General features: G+C 45.6%; 1 protein-coding gene and 1 non-coding gene across 3 annotated transcripts in view; one reads left to right on the plus strand and one right to left on the minus strand.

Annotated features, from left to right (window-relative positions):
• Positions 1-13989, minus strand: part of LOC133381426 (zinc finger protein 420-like) — a 44721-nt gene extending 30732 nt beyond the window's left edge. Inside the window, exons 1-6 of one of the 2 annotated variants that reach the window (XM_061620532.1) lie at positions 13781-13989; positions 11574-11700; positions 6102-6182; positions 5543-5625; positions 2571-2697; positions 888-1004 (exon numbers count right to left, since the gene is read on the minus strand). In XM_061620532.1, the coding sequence (XP_061476516.1) occupies positions 888-1004; positions 2571-2697; positions 5543-5625; positions 6102-6182; positions 11574-11700; positions 13781-13783 (538 nt within the window). In that variant the 5' untranslated portion in view covers positions 13784-13989. The remainder of the gene's footprint in view (positions 1-887; positions 1005-2570; positions 2698-5542; positions 5626-6101; positions 6183-11573; positions 11701-13780) is intronic. The other variant, XM_061620531.1, reaches the window with a different exon arrangement.
• TRNAG-GCC (transfer RNA glycine (anticodon GCC)) lies at positions 1190-1260 on the plus strand. The gene has a single exon. It is a non-coding gene; the product is annotated as a tRNA-Gly (tRNA).
• Positions 13990-16207: the final 2218 nt, after the last annotated feature.

Here is a 16207-nt window from a genome sequence, read left to right on the forward strand (position 1 = left end):
GGTAACACCCAGTTGGAGGTGCATTTAATCTGCACCCTCTGAATTGTAGGCTGGCAAGAGCCAGCATTGGATTTTGCTACTGAGATTTCTTGTTCCCATTACAACCTTTCCACTCAATGAACCATTTTTTTTCTGCCTGTTCCTTTCAGGCCTAGCAAGAGTCAGGCTGCAGGCAGTCGGTATAACCAGGACTCAGGGGGTGTTGGCTGTCCAAGAGGCCCAGGGGAAATGTGCAGTTCGAAGCAGGCAGGGAGCAGGATCCAGACAAGCAAGCAGGGATGAGCTTATCTGAGGCCATCAGGAAAAAGTTAACACCCACGTATCAGAGATGGGCTGCTTAGACTACGGCTCAAGATGTGAGGGATTTACAGAGGCTAGTGACAGGTACTAATACTTGGGGTTCAGCTGAACGATACTGGTACTTGGGGGTCAGCACAAGTTCAGGGGAATGTTCGTCTAAATGGGCGTATCTTCAAGAGCCGGTGGAATGCAAATACAGATGGGGCCTCTCGTATTTCAAACACGAGGGCATTTCACAACACTGGTGCCACTTGTGAAAAACCCCACTTCCATGGGACCATAAGCTCATCGTCATCAGGCCGTGGCAAAACTAGCCGGGTTCGATTTGCTGACTGTAATGCCCTTAACCAGCAGTGGAGGGTTAAGATATTTTTTTCCAGGTCACCTGGTCCAGAGTTGTTTAGGGCTTTACGTGGAAGTAGCAGAACCTTAAAGGAGGCTCCCCAGGCAGATCCATCAGCACTGGCGTGATATGTACTCGATGAGCATCACTCACCAACTGGGCCGCGGGGTTCTGCACCACCTGTGGCCTCCGGATCAGCTGCAAGGGAATATATCCGATATATGAAAAATATCAAAGCACTTACCTGTCAGTCTCTCCTGGACAAATACCTCTTCCTTCTTTACAGGCTTCTCCAGGTTAAACAGCTCTTCCTTTACTTCAAGCCAGGAGATGAGGTCAGACCGGAGCATCAAAGGCCCTTCTTCATGCGATTTAAAAACAAACCAAAAGCAACGAAAATTGATGGCCCTTGTGACTGGCACATCCAGAAATTCCAAGCCACACTGACTCTGTTCTCCACCTCTATCCCACCCAAAAGCACAAACGGCATGAAAGCAATATTTTAAAATAGGCAAGAAACAAGGAGACCTGGGCTCCTAAGGGGAAGGACCCTGGCTCAGCGGTAGAGCACCTGCCTGCCATGCAGAAGGTTCCAGGTTCAATCCCTGGCATCTCCAGGTGCGGCTGGGAAAGACTCCCCGTCTGAATCCCTGGAAAGCCACTGCCAGCTGGGGCAGACACTGCCGGATGGACCAGTGGGTCTGACTCAGTACAAGCTAGCCTCCTGTAGTCCTATTTAAACAGCTCTTCACGCAGAACGGGAATCTTGCTTTATCATTCCAGGAAGGAACCGCAGCTCACTGTTAGCGCACCTTCTCTGCATGCAGCAGAAGGCCCCGGGTTCAGTACCCAGCATCTCCAGGTAGGTCTTGGAATGCCCCTGCCTGGAACCCTGCCAGTCAGTGTAGACAACACTAGGCTAGATGGACCAAGAGTCTGTCTCAGTACAAGACATCTGCTTGAGTTCCTAATCTGGTACTCTCTGCTTGCCCACCTACAACTGAAATACTAGATCAAAGGTGTAGTGGAAGCCATTGTGGTCTTCTGTGCCCCCCACTCGTCTTCCATGTCTCAGCACAGCTCTCCCTCCGCCCTCTGAGGCAGTATGGCTCTGAATGCCAGCTGCTGGGAACTACAAGTGGGGAGAGTGCGATGGGTGTCTGTGCGGTGCAGAATGGGCAGTTCCTCTCCCCTGGATGACCCATAATCCCAAGATTCTCAGCTTTCATTTTAAAAAAGAGTAAGTTCCTAGCGAGAGGCAGTGTGGTGTAGTAGTTAAGGTGTTGGACTACAACCTGGGAGACTAGGGTTCGAATCTCCACATAACCTCACTGGGTGACCTTGGGCCAGTCACTGCCTCTCAGCCTCAGAGGAAGGCAATGATAAACCACCTCTGAATACCGTTTACCATGAAAACCCTATTCATAGCGTCGCCATTAGTCGGAATCGACTTGAAGGCAGTACATTTACATTTAAGTTCCTAGCACCTGTAGAACCTGAGATATGAGGCAAAATATACAGGCATGATTCTTCTCATTTTTGTGATAAATTAGTCTACTTACAGATCTGAAAGTCTGGAGAAAAAATGGAAGGGGAGGAAATTCCCCTCCCATCTTGTCCCCATTTTTTTCCACTTTTTTCTGAGGGGGGGGAGGGGGGAAACAGGAAAAAAATTCCTGATTTTTCTTCGTCTTCGTTTTCCAGGTCTTTATATCTGTAAGTCTGCTCCCGCACTTTCAGTGTTTTAAAACATCCCACTACCCCAGGAAAAAAATCCTGTGGATGCCCACAGAAGATCACTGTTGTGCTCATATCCCACTTGCAGGCTTCCCGTTGGGGTTGGCCACTGTGAGGACAGGATGCAGGACGAGGATGGGCCTTGGGCCTGGCCCAGCTGCAGGGCTCTTTCTGACATTACGATCCTCACCCAGAGAGGCCACGTTCCCGTAATTCTCCAGCATGACTTCTTTGTACAGCGCTCTTTGGGCCGCATCCAGCAGAGCCCACTCCTCCCTGGTGAAGGAGAGACTCACCTCCTCAAAGGACACCAAGCCCTGGAAAAAAAAGAAGGGTTTTGTCAACACCAAAGTGATGGATGGCCATCTTGGACCCTTTGGAAAAAAAAAAAAAGTCAACAACAACAACAAACAAACTGTATTGCACTGTAGCCATAGGCCACTGCATAGCATACAAAACAGAACAACCATTACAATCACATGTCCGGTATCAAAGGGTTAAATTATCAGGAATCAGGTGTTTGTTTTGTAGTTTTAACATACTGTGCTCTAATGTGTTTTGCAGCAAGAGCAAAATTAGTAACTGCTATTGTAATCTCTTTGTGGATGTCTGCCAGCAAATCTGTAATTAAAATATCTGGTAAAAGGCCCTCTCTGGGCTTTATAAAAACCTCTAAAAATTTCCTTCTTGGACTTGAGTAAAATGGACAATTTAATATATAATGGACAAGATCTTCAACCTCCTTACAACCACAAATACAAAAACGTTGCCCCCTCGGGATCCCCTTATATCTACCCTCTAGGACAGATGTAGGCATTGATTGAAACCTAATTTCCATAAAATAGGAAGGATTTTGTAAGGTAGTAAAATATGCAGCTGTATGAAAATTAGGTTTAAAAAGGGGAAACCATCTTGAATACGGGGATGACACAATATATAACCTGTCTTGGATCTCATCAAAGTTAAAAACCCAATTGCGAAGTTCCGTTGGCGTAAAAAGTTTAAGAGCACATGAGGAGAGCTTATAATACTCAATTAGTGTTTTTGTTGCTTCTGCCCAGCCCCCTTTTTGTAGTTGTACGTACCAACAGTCTTTGACAATTGAGTGGTCCCCCAAAAGTAATATTTTCCTCCAAAATCGCAAGATTGCTAAATCGATTTTAGCCCTCAAGGAATGGATTCCCACTTCCATCCTTACATGAGCTGAGGGCGTGCCTTTCGGAAGACCCAAAATTTGTTTCAGAAATACATTTTGAAGGGGTTCTATAGAAGGCTTTAGTAAATGGCCCCACAGTTCTGCTCCATAAAGTAATTTCGTCAATGCTTTGGCTTTATAGATTTTTAACATTGGTGCAATTTGCTGTCCTCCTCTGGTGTAAAAAAATTTTTTTAGTTGACCTAATATTCTAACACTGGCTAGTTTTATTTCTTCTAATTGTGGTTTCCAGGTGAGAGTTGATGAAAAGGTTATCCCAAGGTATTTAAAGGACTGGACTTGTTCCAAACGGATTCCATCCAGTGTCCAGACACTTTTAGTCTTCCTGTATTTTCCGCAAATCATGATTTTCGATTTTGCATGGTTTATCTGGAGATGCTGACTACAACAGAAATCTTCTAGCCTGGCTAACATTCTTTTTAGTCCTATTTTATTTAGGGAAAAAAGTGTTCACGCAACAACGCACACACATTAAGTACTACGTCGTCCGCGTATAATAAAACATAATTTTTTTTCCCTTTTATAGAGGGTGGGAAAAAATTTAAAGAGGAAAGGGCCGGAACTATATCATTAATGAAATAATTAAAAAGAAAAGGAGCCAATAAGCACCCTTGTTTCACCCCTTTCCCAGTGAAAATGTTTGCTGACAGGGCGCCATTTCTCCCTAATCGAACCCTTACCGTATTAGCGTGATAGAAGGATTTGATAAGCCAAATCAAGCACCTGTCAATATTTGATTTTTCTAGTTTATCCCATAATAACTCCCTGTCTACCGAATCAAACGCCGCTGCAAAATCAATAAATGCATAGCGATGGGATTACTCTCTTTACAGCATTATTTATAAGATGGTGTAGAATATATATTTGATCTATCGTACTTCTTCCTTTTCTAAATCCCGCTTGTTCTTGGTGTATAATTGAATGCTTTATTTCCCATTCTACCAGTTTGTTTAATAAAAATCTCCCATATAATTTCACAGTAATGTCAATTAGGCTGATAGGCCTGTAATTACTGGGATCAGCTGGGTCTCCTTTCTTGAACACGGGAACTATTATACTGGTGCGCCACCCTTTTGGAAAGTCACCCGTATTATTAATATGTGTAAAAAGGGCGGCTAATATAGGGCTCCACCATGTCCTATCCATCATAAAAAGCTCAGGGGGTAGCATATCTTCCCCTGGCGCTTTATTCGATTGGAGGGACTAGCTCATCTATATTCAATAAATACAATAAAAATCCAAGCAGGAGCAGTAGAAACATATTTTTTGCAAGGACCCACCAAGATCACAAAGCAGCCTTATGAGAGAACTGGGCCCAACACCAGCTACTGCCATCCTGGATGGTTATATCTCCTTGCGAGGGAACCAGTCTTCGTGGCCTAATTGCCACAGAAACACAACAGAAGGCGCCCTTTTGGGGACAAAGTGCCAAGTCGACAAACACTGAACCTGGTGGATCAAGACGGTTAGCAAAGCTGGAGCTCGGCAAAAGCCCTGCTGCCTTGAAGAAAGTGGGACTGGGACTGCAGGAAGCTCCTCCCACAGAGCGAGGAGTAAAGCGCCAAGGATCATTTGCATAGCCCCGCCTCAGGAGCAAGTGGGAGGAGCCACCCTCTCCTGGATTAGCCTCCACCACCAGAACTATCACTAGAAGCTAAAATGATGAAACTGAGGTGATCATACTTTGGACACATAATGAGAAGACACGATTCACTAGAAAAGACAATAATGCTGGGAAAAACAGAAGGGAGTAGAAAAAGAGGAAGGCCAGACAAGAGATGGATTGATTCCATAAAGGAAGCCACAGACCTGAATTTACAAGATCTGAACAGGGTGGTTTATAACAAATATTATTGGAGGTCATTGATAGGGTCGCCATAAGTCATAATCGACTTGAAAGTACATAACAACAACAACAACTGGAGGAGGAAGAGCACCCCCCTTACCTGAACTGAGGGCAGAGCAGCTTTTTCCACTTCACCACAAAGAGGGAAGAGTCTGGAACATGTCGCTGAGCTTTCTTCCCTGCCTGTGAGGGTGACAATAGCAATAATAAAAAAAAGATAGCAGGATATATATTTTCTATGCCAGTTCCTTGTACGACAATCTTGTCATTACCCTGGGGCTGCAAATTCAAGATATTGGGCTTGATCTCGAAATGCTCAGAGAGCATTTGGCCACATATTTGTGAGGAACCAAGTGGGTGAAACCACAAACAACGTTAGCAGAAGACGTCAAGACATTAAGGGCAGGTTACACCATACCTTTAAAGCCCATCCAATGCACACTGAAAATACAAGATTTCCCCCAAACAATCCTGGGAACTGTAGTCTGTTAAGGGTGCTGGGAACGTGTAGCTCTGTAAACAGCAGTTCCCAGGATTCTTTGGGGGAAATCTTATGCTTTATATGTGCACTGGATGTTCCTGCCGACCGTGGAAGCTGCCCTACCCACTTGGGGAACCAGGAAAGATCAGCCCCAACCACAAATCATCAAAGCACCTACCTGCCGACAGTCCCTGGACAAACTGTTCTTCCTGTTCTTCCAACCAGGCGATGAGGCAAGGCCGAGGAATCAGAGACCCTTCTTCAACAGGAAAAAGAGAAACTGGTTTTTTTTACTTCTAATATTCACTGAACACCAAAGTCAGGATCATTCAGACCATGGTGTTCCCGATCTCTATGTATGGATGTGAAAGTTGGACAGTAAAAAACGCGGATAAGAGAAAAATCAGGATATACCGTGGCCCTTGAATCGTCCTTCTGGTGCCCATTCCTTGCACAGCAGCCCAGACTGAAATACCAGAGGGGAAATGGCACAGTGGAGGAGAATCCCCCAGGCCTCCGCTCAAGGCCATATCTGAGCCCAAGGAAGGGAAAGCCTGACCTGGGAGGATGTGCCTGCTTAGACTAGGGATTTTCAGACTGTGGTCTGTGGACCACCAGTGGTCTGCGAGCTTCATCTAGGTGGTCCGTGGCATGTCTGCACTGGATATTCAGTGCGATGCTACTGGGCCAAGTTCAAGGTTCTAGTTTTGGTGTACAAACCCCTATACAGCTTGGGACCAGGATACCTGAAAGACTGTCTTATCCCTTATACACCCAGTTGATCACTGCGCTCTGCAGGTGAGGGCCTCCTGTCTACCCTGTAGAACTCCCTCCCCTTAAATATTAGACAGGTGCCATCTCTGTTATCTTTTCGGCACCTATTGAAGACCTTCCTCTTTCAACCAGCCTTTTGAGACCTTATCCCATTCTGCGTTGGAATTGCTTTTTAATGTTTTTAAACCTTTTTTAAAAACAATGTTTTTTAACTTTTTTTTTTAAAAAAGTCTTCAAACAATGTTTTTAAAGTTGTTTTGTTTTAATGTATTCCAATGTCTGTTTTTATGATGTTTTAAAGTGTTTTTAGTGCTTTTGTTTGCTGCCCTGGGCCCCTGCTAGGAGGAAGGGCAGGATATAAATCAAATAATAAATAAATAAATTCATACGGCTCCTGAATTGTATTTTTATTGCTTCTTTAATTGTTGTTGTTGTTATGTGCCTCCAAGTCGACTACGACTTATGGCGACCCTATGAATCAGTGACCTCCAAGAGCATCTGTCATGAACCGCCCTGTTCAGATCTTGTAAGTTCAAGTCTGTGGCTTCCTTTATGGAATCAATCCATCTCTTGTTTGGCCTTCCTCTTTTTCTCCTCCCTTCTGTTTTCCCCAGTATTATTGTCTTTTCTAGTGAATCCTGTCTTCTCGTTATGTGTCCAAAGTATGATAACTTCAGTTTCATCATTTTAGCTTCTAGTGATAGTTCTGGTTTAATTTGTTCTAACACCCAATTATTGGTCTTTTTTGCAGTCCATGGTATATGCAAAGCTCTTCTCCAACACCACATTTCAAACAAGTTGATTTTTCTCTGGAAGTCCACTTGATAGTCCTGTAGGGCCCAGGACCACCTCTGCAGCATAGTGTTATGGTTTTTCATAGTCTGCAACCATAACAAGGCCCGATGATCCGTAGTCACTGTGAATCTCCGTCCCCACACGTATGGGCACAACTTGTTCAGTCCCCACACGACCGCTAGGCACTCCTTCTGGACCGACGAATAGTTTTTCTCCCTCGGCGTCAGCTTGCGACTCAGGTACGCCACTGGATGTCTGGTGCCTTCTCTCTCCTGTAGCAAGACGACTCCCAGCGCCAGGTCTGACGCATCCGTAGCCACGATGAATGGTTTCTCATAGTCTGGTGCTATTAATATGGGTCCTTGGCACAAGGCTTGCTTCAGTAGATCAAAAGCCTTCTGACATTCATCCGTCCATACCACACGCTCAGAACACTTGAGTACTTTGTTACAGTTCCCCTTCAGCCTTGGTCATTACCTTACCCTCCCTTCTGGTCTGTGAAACCCCAGCCAAGGATCAGGCCTTCGGTAAACCAAGGTAACCACTGGCTAGATAGGCGGCCTATAAATTAAAGTTTATTATTATTATCCGCTTTTTTCACTGTCCAACTTTCACATCCATACATAGAATTCGGGAATACCATGGTCTGAATGATCCTGACTTTAGTGGTCAGTGATACATCTTTGCATTTGAGGACCTTTTCTAGTTCTCTCATAGCTGCCCTCCCCAGTCCTAGCCTTCTTCTGATTTCTTGACTATTGTCTCCATTTTGGTTAATGATTGTACCAAGGTATTGATAATCCTTGACAAGTTCAATGTCCTTATTGTCAACTGTAAAGTTACATAAATCTTCTGTTGTCATTACTTTAGTCTTCTTGACGTTCAGCTGTAGTCCTGCTTTTGTGCTTTCCTCTTTAACTTGCATCAGCATTTGTTTCAAATCATTACTGGTTTCTGCTGAGAGTATGGTATCGTCTGCATATCTTAAATTATTGATGTTTCTCCCTCCAATTTTCACACCTTCATCTTGGTCCAATCCTGCTTTCCGTATGATATGTTCTGCATACAGATTAAACAAACAGGGTGATAAAATACACCCCTGTCTCACACCCTTTCCGATGGGGAACCCATCGGTTTCTCCATATTCTGTCCTTACAGTAGCCTCTTGTGCAGAGTATAGGTTGCACATCAGGACAATCAGATGCTGTGGCACCCCCATTTCTTTAAAGCATTCCATAGTTTTTCATGATCCACACAGTCAAAGGCTTTGCTGTAATCTATAAAGCACAGGGTGAAATTCCTTGGTCCGTTCCATTATCTAATGTATGTTTGCGATATGATCTCTGATACCTCTTCCCTTTCTAAATCCAGCTTGGACGTCTGGCATTTCTCGCTCCATATATGGCAAAAGCCTTTGTTGTAGAATCTTGAGCATTACTTTACTTGCATGGGATATTAAGGCAATAGTTCGATAATTACTGCATTCCCTGGGATCCCCTTTCTTTGGAATTGGGATGTATATGGAACGCTTCCAGTCTGTGGGCCATTGTTTAGTTTTCCATATTTCTTGACAGATTTTAGTCAAAATGTGGACTGATGCAGTCTCAGTAGCTTGTAGCAACTCTATTGGTATGCCATCTATTCCTGGTGATTTGTTTCTTCCAAGTATTTTAAGAGCAGCTTTCACCTCGCATTCTAAAATTTCTGGTTCTTCATCATATGGTTCCTCCGTGAATGAAACTGTCATCCTGGCATCTCTTTTATAGAGTTCTTCAGTGTATTGCTTCCATCCTCCTTTTATTTCATCTCGGTCAGTCAGTGTATTCCCCTGCTGAGTATTCAACATCCCTACTCTTGGTTTAAATTTCTCTTTCATTTCTCTAATCTTTTGGAACAGGGCTCTTGTTCTACCCTTTTTGTTGTTCTCTTCTATTTCTATACAGTAACTATTGTAATAGTTCTCTTTGTCCCTACATACTAGTCGCTGTATTGTTGCATTTAGAGTTCTGATTGTGTTTCGATCCCCTTTTGCTTTTGCTTTCCTTCTCTCTTTAACCATTTTAAGAGTTTCTTCAGTCATCCATTGGGGTCTTTCTCTCTTTTTAACTAGAGGTATTGTCTTTTTGCATTCTTCTCTGACTTCTTTCCATAGTTCTTCTGGTTTTCTGTCAACTAAGTTTAAAGCCTCAAACCTGTTCCTTATTTGATCTTTATATGCTTCTGGGATGTTATTTAAATTGTATTTTGGCATTATGATTGCTTTGTTGGTCTTCTTTAGCTTTACTCTGATTTTCGATACGACCAGTTCATGATCTGTACCGCAGTCTGCTCCTGGTCTTGTTTTTGCAGGAAGTATGGAACTTCTCCATCTTCTGCTACCAATTATATAATCAATTTGATTCCTATATTGGCCATTTGGTGATGTCCACGTGTACAGATCTTTAATTAATTAGTTAATTAATTAATTAGATTTATATCCCACCCTTCCTCCCAGTAGGAGTATATTTCTATATTGTGTTTTATTGTGTTACAGTTTGAATTCGACAGAATGCAAATTGTAATACAATAAAATACAAGGAACAAAAGACGCCATGAAATTACAATTAAAAATAAGACGGACTCTGAGCACAGCACATTACAATTGCTACAACCAGCAGAAAAAATTATTAAGTGGTCCGCCAAGGCCCTCAGCCATTTTCAAGAGGTCCATGGTGGAAAACCACTGGCCTAGACCATCCCATCTCCTCCAAACAAGGTCCCGGAAGCATCCTTTGGCACCAGTGGAGGCTGGTCCTTTACGGCAAAGGGGGCACTGCCTCACCAACCAGTCTGCCCTCAGCCAGCCCACATCTGCCTGCCTTCTTCATTACAAGCAGGGGGTTGCCCTGTCTGCTAGCTTCCTCCTCGGGCCACGTTCACACCATACGTTTACTCCATGTTAAACACTCATGGCTTCCTCCCAAAGAATTCTGGGAAGTGTCGTTTGTGAAGGGCACTGAGAGTCGTTAGGAGACTCCTGTTCTCCTCACAGGGCTACCACTGTCAGGGTAGTTTGACAGTCAGTCCCTCTTCTCAAGAGAACTCTGGCAATGATAGCTCTGTGAGGGGAACAGGGCGTCTCCTAGCAACTCTCAGCAGCCTTCCCAGGCTACACTTCCCAGGATTCTTTGGGGGGAAGCCATGACTGTTTAAAGTGGTATGACAGTGCTTTTGATGCATAGTACAGATGTGGCTGGGAGAAGTGTGGTCCAGCAGAGATCTTCCTGTGTTCTAAATAGAAAGACGGCAGGATGCTATATTTAAAGTGGAGTAACAGCAGAATGAATGTGTGAGGGAATGCAGCCTCAGTGTTGCTTTTGTAGAACTCGGGAGGGAGGAGGATGGGGCCAAATGCAGAATCGGGACTGGAAACAAAGCCCCATGAGGAGAGACTGAAAGAACTGGGCATGTTTAGCTTGAGAAGAGAAGACTGAGGGGAGATATGATAGCACTCTTCAAGTACATGAAAGTTTGTCACATAGGGGAGGGCCGGGATCTCTTCTCAATCATCCCAGAGTGCAGGACATGGAATAATGGGCTCAAGTTGCAGGAAGCCAGATTTCCACTGGACATCAGGAAAAACCTCCTAACTGTTAGAGCCATACGACAATGGAGCCAATGACCCAGGGAGGTAGTGGGCTCTCCGACACTGGAGGCATTCAAGAGGTAGCTGGATAGCCACCTGTCGGGAATGCTTTGATTTAGATTTCTGCACTGAGCAGGGGGTTGGACTTGATGGCCTTACAGGCCCCTTCCAACTCTACTTTTCTATGATTCTGTGAATGAATTGGCTCCACCTGCCACTGGCTCCACCTACTGTTGGGCTTCCCTACCTTCCACCCCGCCAGTCGCAATGGCCACCAGCCACCACGGTGCCCTCTCACATGGAGCCGGAAAAGAGCCCCATAATCCATGCTGGCATAGAAGGAATGGGTTTAGGAAGTAAGGCCAGGAGACAGAGTCTGGCTACACACTTTCCCCTTCATTATAGCCGCAGGCGTTCTTGGCATCTATCAGTCCAAGGCAAGGGGGGGGTCCTTACCCAGAGAGGCCACTGCCCCAAAGTTCTCCAGCATGACTTCCCTGTACAGAGTCTTTTGGTTTGGATCCAGTAGAGTCCACTCCTCCCTGGTGAAATGGACAGCCACTTCCTCAAAGGATACAGGGACCTGAAAAGGAAAAATACCGGGTGCTGTGAAGAACAGCCTGGCTGCTGGATCAGTCCAAAGGCCCAGCGTAGTCCAGCCTCCTGTTCTCACAGTGGCCAACCAGTTGTCACAATGGGAAGCCCATAAGCAGGACTTGAGGACAACAGTGAGTGAGAGAGAGAGCCAGTGTGGTATAGTGGTTAGAATGTTGGGCTGGGACCTGGGAGACCAGGGTTCAAATCCCCGCTCGGCCATGAAGCTCACTGGGTGACCTTGGGCCAGTCACTATATCTCTCAGCCTAACCTACCTCACAGGGTTGTTGTGAGGATAAAATGAGGAGGGGGAGAACCATGCTTTGATGCCACCTTGAGCTTTTTGGAGGAAAGGCGGGATATAAATGTAATAATAAATAATAATAAAAAATAAACAGCAACTCTCCTCACTTGAGATTCCTGGTATCCCGAGGCATTTACAGCCTTTGATCTGGTGGTAATGTAGCCAAAATGGGTGGTGTTCAATGTTAGTCCTACTCATAGTAGATCCACTGAGGTTAATAAATTAAGGTACATTGATTTCAATGGGTCTACTCTGAGAAGGACTTAGTTGAACGTTATTTATTTATTTATTTATAATAAAACAAATGAGAGCATCCTGTTCTTACAGTAGCCGACCTGATGCCCAATGGGAAGCCTGCAAGCTGGACCTGAGCGCAAGAGCCGTTTCCCCTCTTGCAGTTTCCCAGCAACTGACATTCCAAGATACACTGCCTCTGAACATGGAGGTTCTATTAAGCCAAGATAAGAAGAGTCTGATTGCTAGGTCAGGTCAGTGGCCATCTGGTCCAGCATCTTGTTCTCAGTGGCCAGTCAGATGCCCCAATGGGAAGCCTGCAAGCAGGAGTTGAGCACAAGAGCATCTCTCCCCTCCCACCGGGGGGGGGGGGGGGTTGAAGAGGTAACCAAGTGAAAGTTTCCTTTAAGAAATTGGTAGGTTTGGAGACAAGCTACTAGTCTGGGGCAGCAGCAGCATCAGAAAAAAATTCGAGGGGGGCACAGAAGGCAAAGTATATTTCTAGGTGGGCAAAATATACTAAGGGGGGACTACCTTCTTATTGGGAGAGTGGTTGTCCCACTTGCCCTCCCTTGGTGCTACCCCTGGTCTGGGGGTGCACTTCCCCCCTCCACGTTGGTGCCACCTATGCCAAAAACCCAGCGATCAAACTAAGGCTTCAAAATGAAAGGGATCCTCACAATAACACACTGTTGGCAATATGAAAAATATTCCTTCTCTGTAATACGGGCAAAATATCATCACCACCACCATCAACTCCTCCAAGGAGTTCATGCAGACTTCTCCCTGCTTCAGCCTTACAACAACCCTGCGAGGGAAAGCCGCAGGCCTAAGGTTGCCAGGTGCAGCTCTGCGGCTGAGTGGGGAACAGAGCATTACGCCGCCGTGGCAGATCTCTCAAGCACAGGTGTGGAGTAGCCCCTTCAGCAGCAGCAAACCCATTTTGGGAAGGGATGCATTTATTTCCCCTAGCCTCTGCCTTGAGCTTTGGAAGGCAAATCAGAGGCTGGTCAGTTTCTCCCTCTCGCCAGGGCACACCAACGCAGTAGGGTTATGTTCCCCTCCTCCCTCAGCGAGACTTTTTCCTCTGCAGCCTCTACAGAGATTGGATCGAGCTGCGAGAAGAGCGGAGAGAGATTATTTATTTATTTATTTATCAGATTTGAGAAGGGCGCACTTTGCAGCTGGGTAAGCCTGCATCCCTTATGGAGATGAGTGTCCTTTCTCTCTCTCTTCTCCCCGCCCATGCCCCACCTCCCGCTCCATATCCCATGGGGACTCCTAGGCTGATGGATTTGCGGGGGGGGGAGATGTGGGGTTCTAAGAGGCTCAGCACAACAAGCAGTCATGCAAATGTTTGGGCCCTATTTTGCAGCTGGATTGCACGGAGCTGCCCCCTAGTTATGAGGTTCCAACTTTTTTAGGGGGGGATCTTCTATATCTCACCCCCCAACCCTTCCTCAAAAGCAAATTCACACACACACACACACACACACACATCATCCCCCCCAATGTCACATCTACACTCACCATAGCGTCCTCTCCAGGCACCAGCCGCCCACTTGTCGCCAAGGAAGGCCACTCGGCCTGCTTTCCTTCCTGGAAGACCGAGGCGCGGAGGGGGGGGGTTCACTATTGTCTGTATCTCCACGCACGCATACAGACTCTTTTTAAAAACTTCCTGCCTCTCTAGGATTCGGAGCTCACTTCAGTTAACCATTGGAGGGCTGAATGGCCGAATGCCCTCCCCTCTCTCTTTCTGCAATTTTTTTCAACTGCATCCACGGCACGCACCTTGACCAGAAGTGTAGTAGCAACTTCTGAAGTGCAGGGTCCCTTAGTGATGCCACACGTGCTTTTCCACTTTCCCTCGTTCCCTTTGCTCTCCCTGTGGCCTTTCGAGTCCACGCTCCTCTACAAGAGACTTCCCTAGGAGCCAATCAGCATGAAAGGGGAGGCTGTGTGTTAGCTGCTGAGAAGAGTCTTCTCAGTGGCTGGCCCACCTCCTTTGGTTCCAATCAGCGCGAAAGGACAAGGACGCTTCTCAATGGCTAACACACTCCCTTTTCATGCTTCTTGGCGTATACACAGGGACCTGCCAGATACAGTGTTAAACCGTTGGTCCGTCTAGCATTGCCTATACTGACTGGCAGCAGCTCCCTAGGGTTTCAGAGAGGGGGACATTCCCAGCTTTACCTGGGGATGCTGGGGACTGAACCTGGGACCTTCTGCATGCAACGCAGATGCTCTGCCGCTGAGGTGCGACCCTTCCTCTAAGTGTAACGTACTCCTTTATATCCCACCTTAGAATTCCCAGCCTGGTCTCACCTCCAGAAGCAGTCAGCTGCCTACTGTGGGGAAGAGGTGGACTTTTCTGACCCCAGCAAAGATTTTATTCAGATAAATGATGTGCTTGTCTCTGAATTGATACCATCAGTGAGTAAAAGGAGTCACATTCAGTATCGTAGTGGCAAATTCAGAAGTGCAGGGTCCTTTCATATTAGTCACAACCATGCCCCTCCCCCTTTTCCTGCTGATATTAACAACTGAGATCATTGTTAATGCCTTCTCCCACAACAGCATGAAAGGGGAGAGCATTAGCTACTGAGAAGAGTCTTCTCAGTGGCTGACTCACCTCCTTTCGCTCTGATTGGCTCCAATCAGCAGGAAAGGACAATGAAACATGTTAGAAGACTCTTCTCAGTAGCTAATACACTCCTCTTTCATGCCGATTGATTTGTAGAATGGTGGAGACATAGGGACCCTGCTCCCCAAAAAGTAAGGGGTCTAAGACCCCCTGAGACGCTGGATGAGTACACCTCTGGTCACATTTATTGGGATGCAACTGCCCCCATCAGCTAACCTTGACAGAAACCTCCATCACTTGTTCTTTTGGGGAAGGGTCATATCACCTTAAAATTTCCCTTTCAGATGACTTATTAATAATAAATAAATAACAATCAGAGATGGAAAAAATATGCAACCTAGCATATACGATCATATGAGAAAACTCTCTCTATATGCTCACACACCTTTACAGGAAAGGCTGTCTCGTCGGGAGACACATCTCAGTGCTCAGCTGGAAGACACACCTGCCTGGAGCGCTGCTGCTAGCCAGTGTAGGTAACATGGAGCTAGATGGCCCAATGGTCTGACTCAGCATAAGGCAGCTTCCTATATGCCTGTAATGAAAGGGGGCAAGTGGCAAGGCTGAGGATCCGCATAACTTGAGCACATATATGTTGTTGTTGTTATGTGCCTTCAAATTGATTACAACTTATGGTGACCCTATGAATCAGCGACCTCCAAGAGCATCTGTTGTGAACCACCCTGTTCAGATCTGTGGCTTCCTTTATGGAATCAATCCATCTCTTGTTTGGCCTTCCTCTTTTTCTACTCCCTTCTGTTTTTCCCAGCATTATTATCTTTTCTAGTGAATCATGTCTTCTTATTATGTGTCCAAAGTAGGATAACCTCAGTTTCATCATTTTAGCTTCTAGTGATAGTTCTGGTTTAATTTGTTCTAACACCCAATTATTGGTCTTTTTTGCAGTCCATGGTATGCACAAAGCTGTCCTCCCACACCACGTTTCAAATGAGAGCACACTTATAGCATGTAGTAACTTTGGTTGAGTTCATAGAAGCAGGTTCTAAAAGAGACATTATAGGCAACTTGAAGCTGGACTCTTATTCTTTGGGCTACTAGTCAACTCTAGGGTCAGCACCCATCACCCCAGGTCAGGAGAACTCCCAAATACAGACTTTTGCAGAATTTGCTAACTTGGCTGCTCATCAAAAATATCAGAAGAACATGTGCCGGATCAGACCTGTGGTCCATCTCATCTGGATTTGCTGCTTTTTAGATGTTGACCCAGCATACAACAGCTGTGGAAAAGGGAAATTCCATGCTAGGGATCTTCAGGAAAGGGACTGAAATCCAACCTGCTGATATTGTAA

Source organism: Rhineura floridana, chromosome 3, assembly GCF_030035675.1.
Source record: "Rhineura floridana isolate rRhiFlo1 chromosome 3, rRhiFlo1.hap2, whole genome shotgun sequence".
Classification (NCBI taxonomy): domain Eukaryota; kingdom Metazoa; phylum Chordata; class Lepidosauria; order Squamata; family Rhineuridae; genus Rhineura; species Rhineura floridana.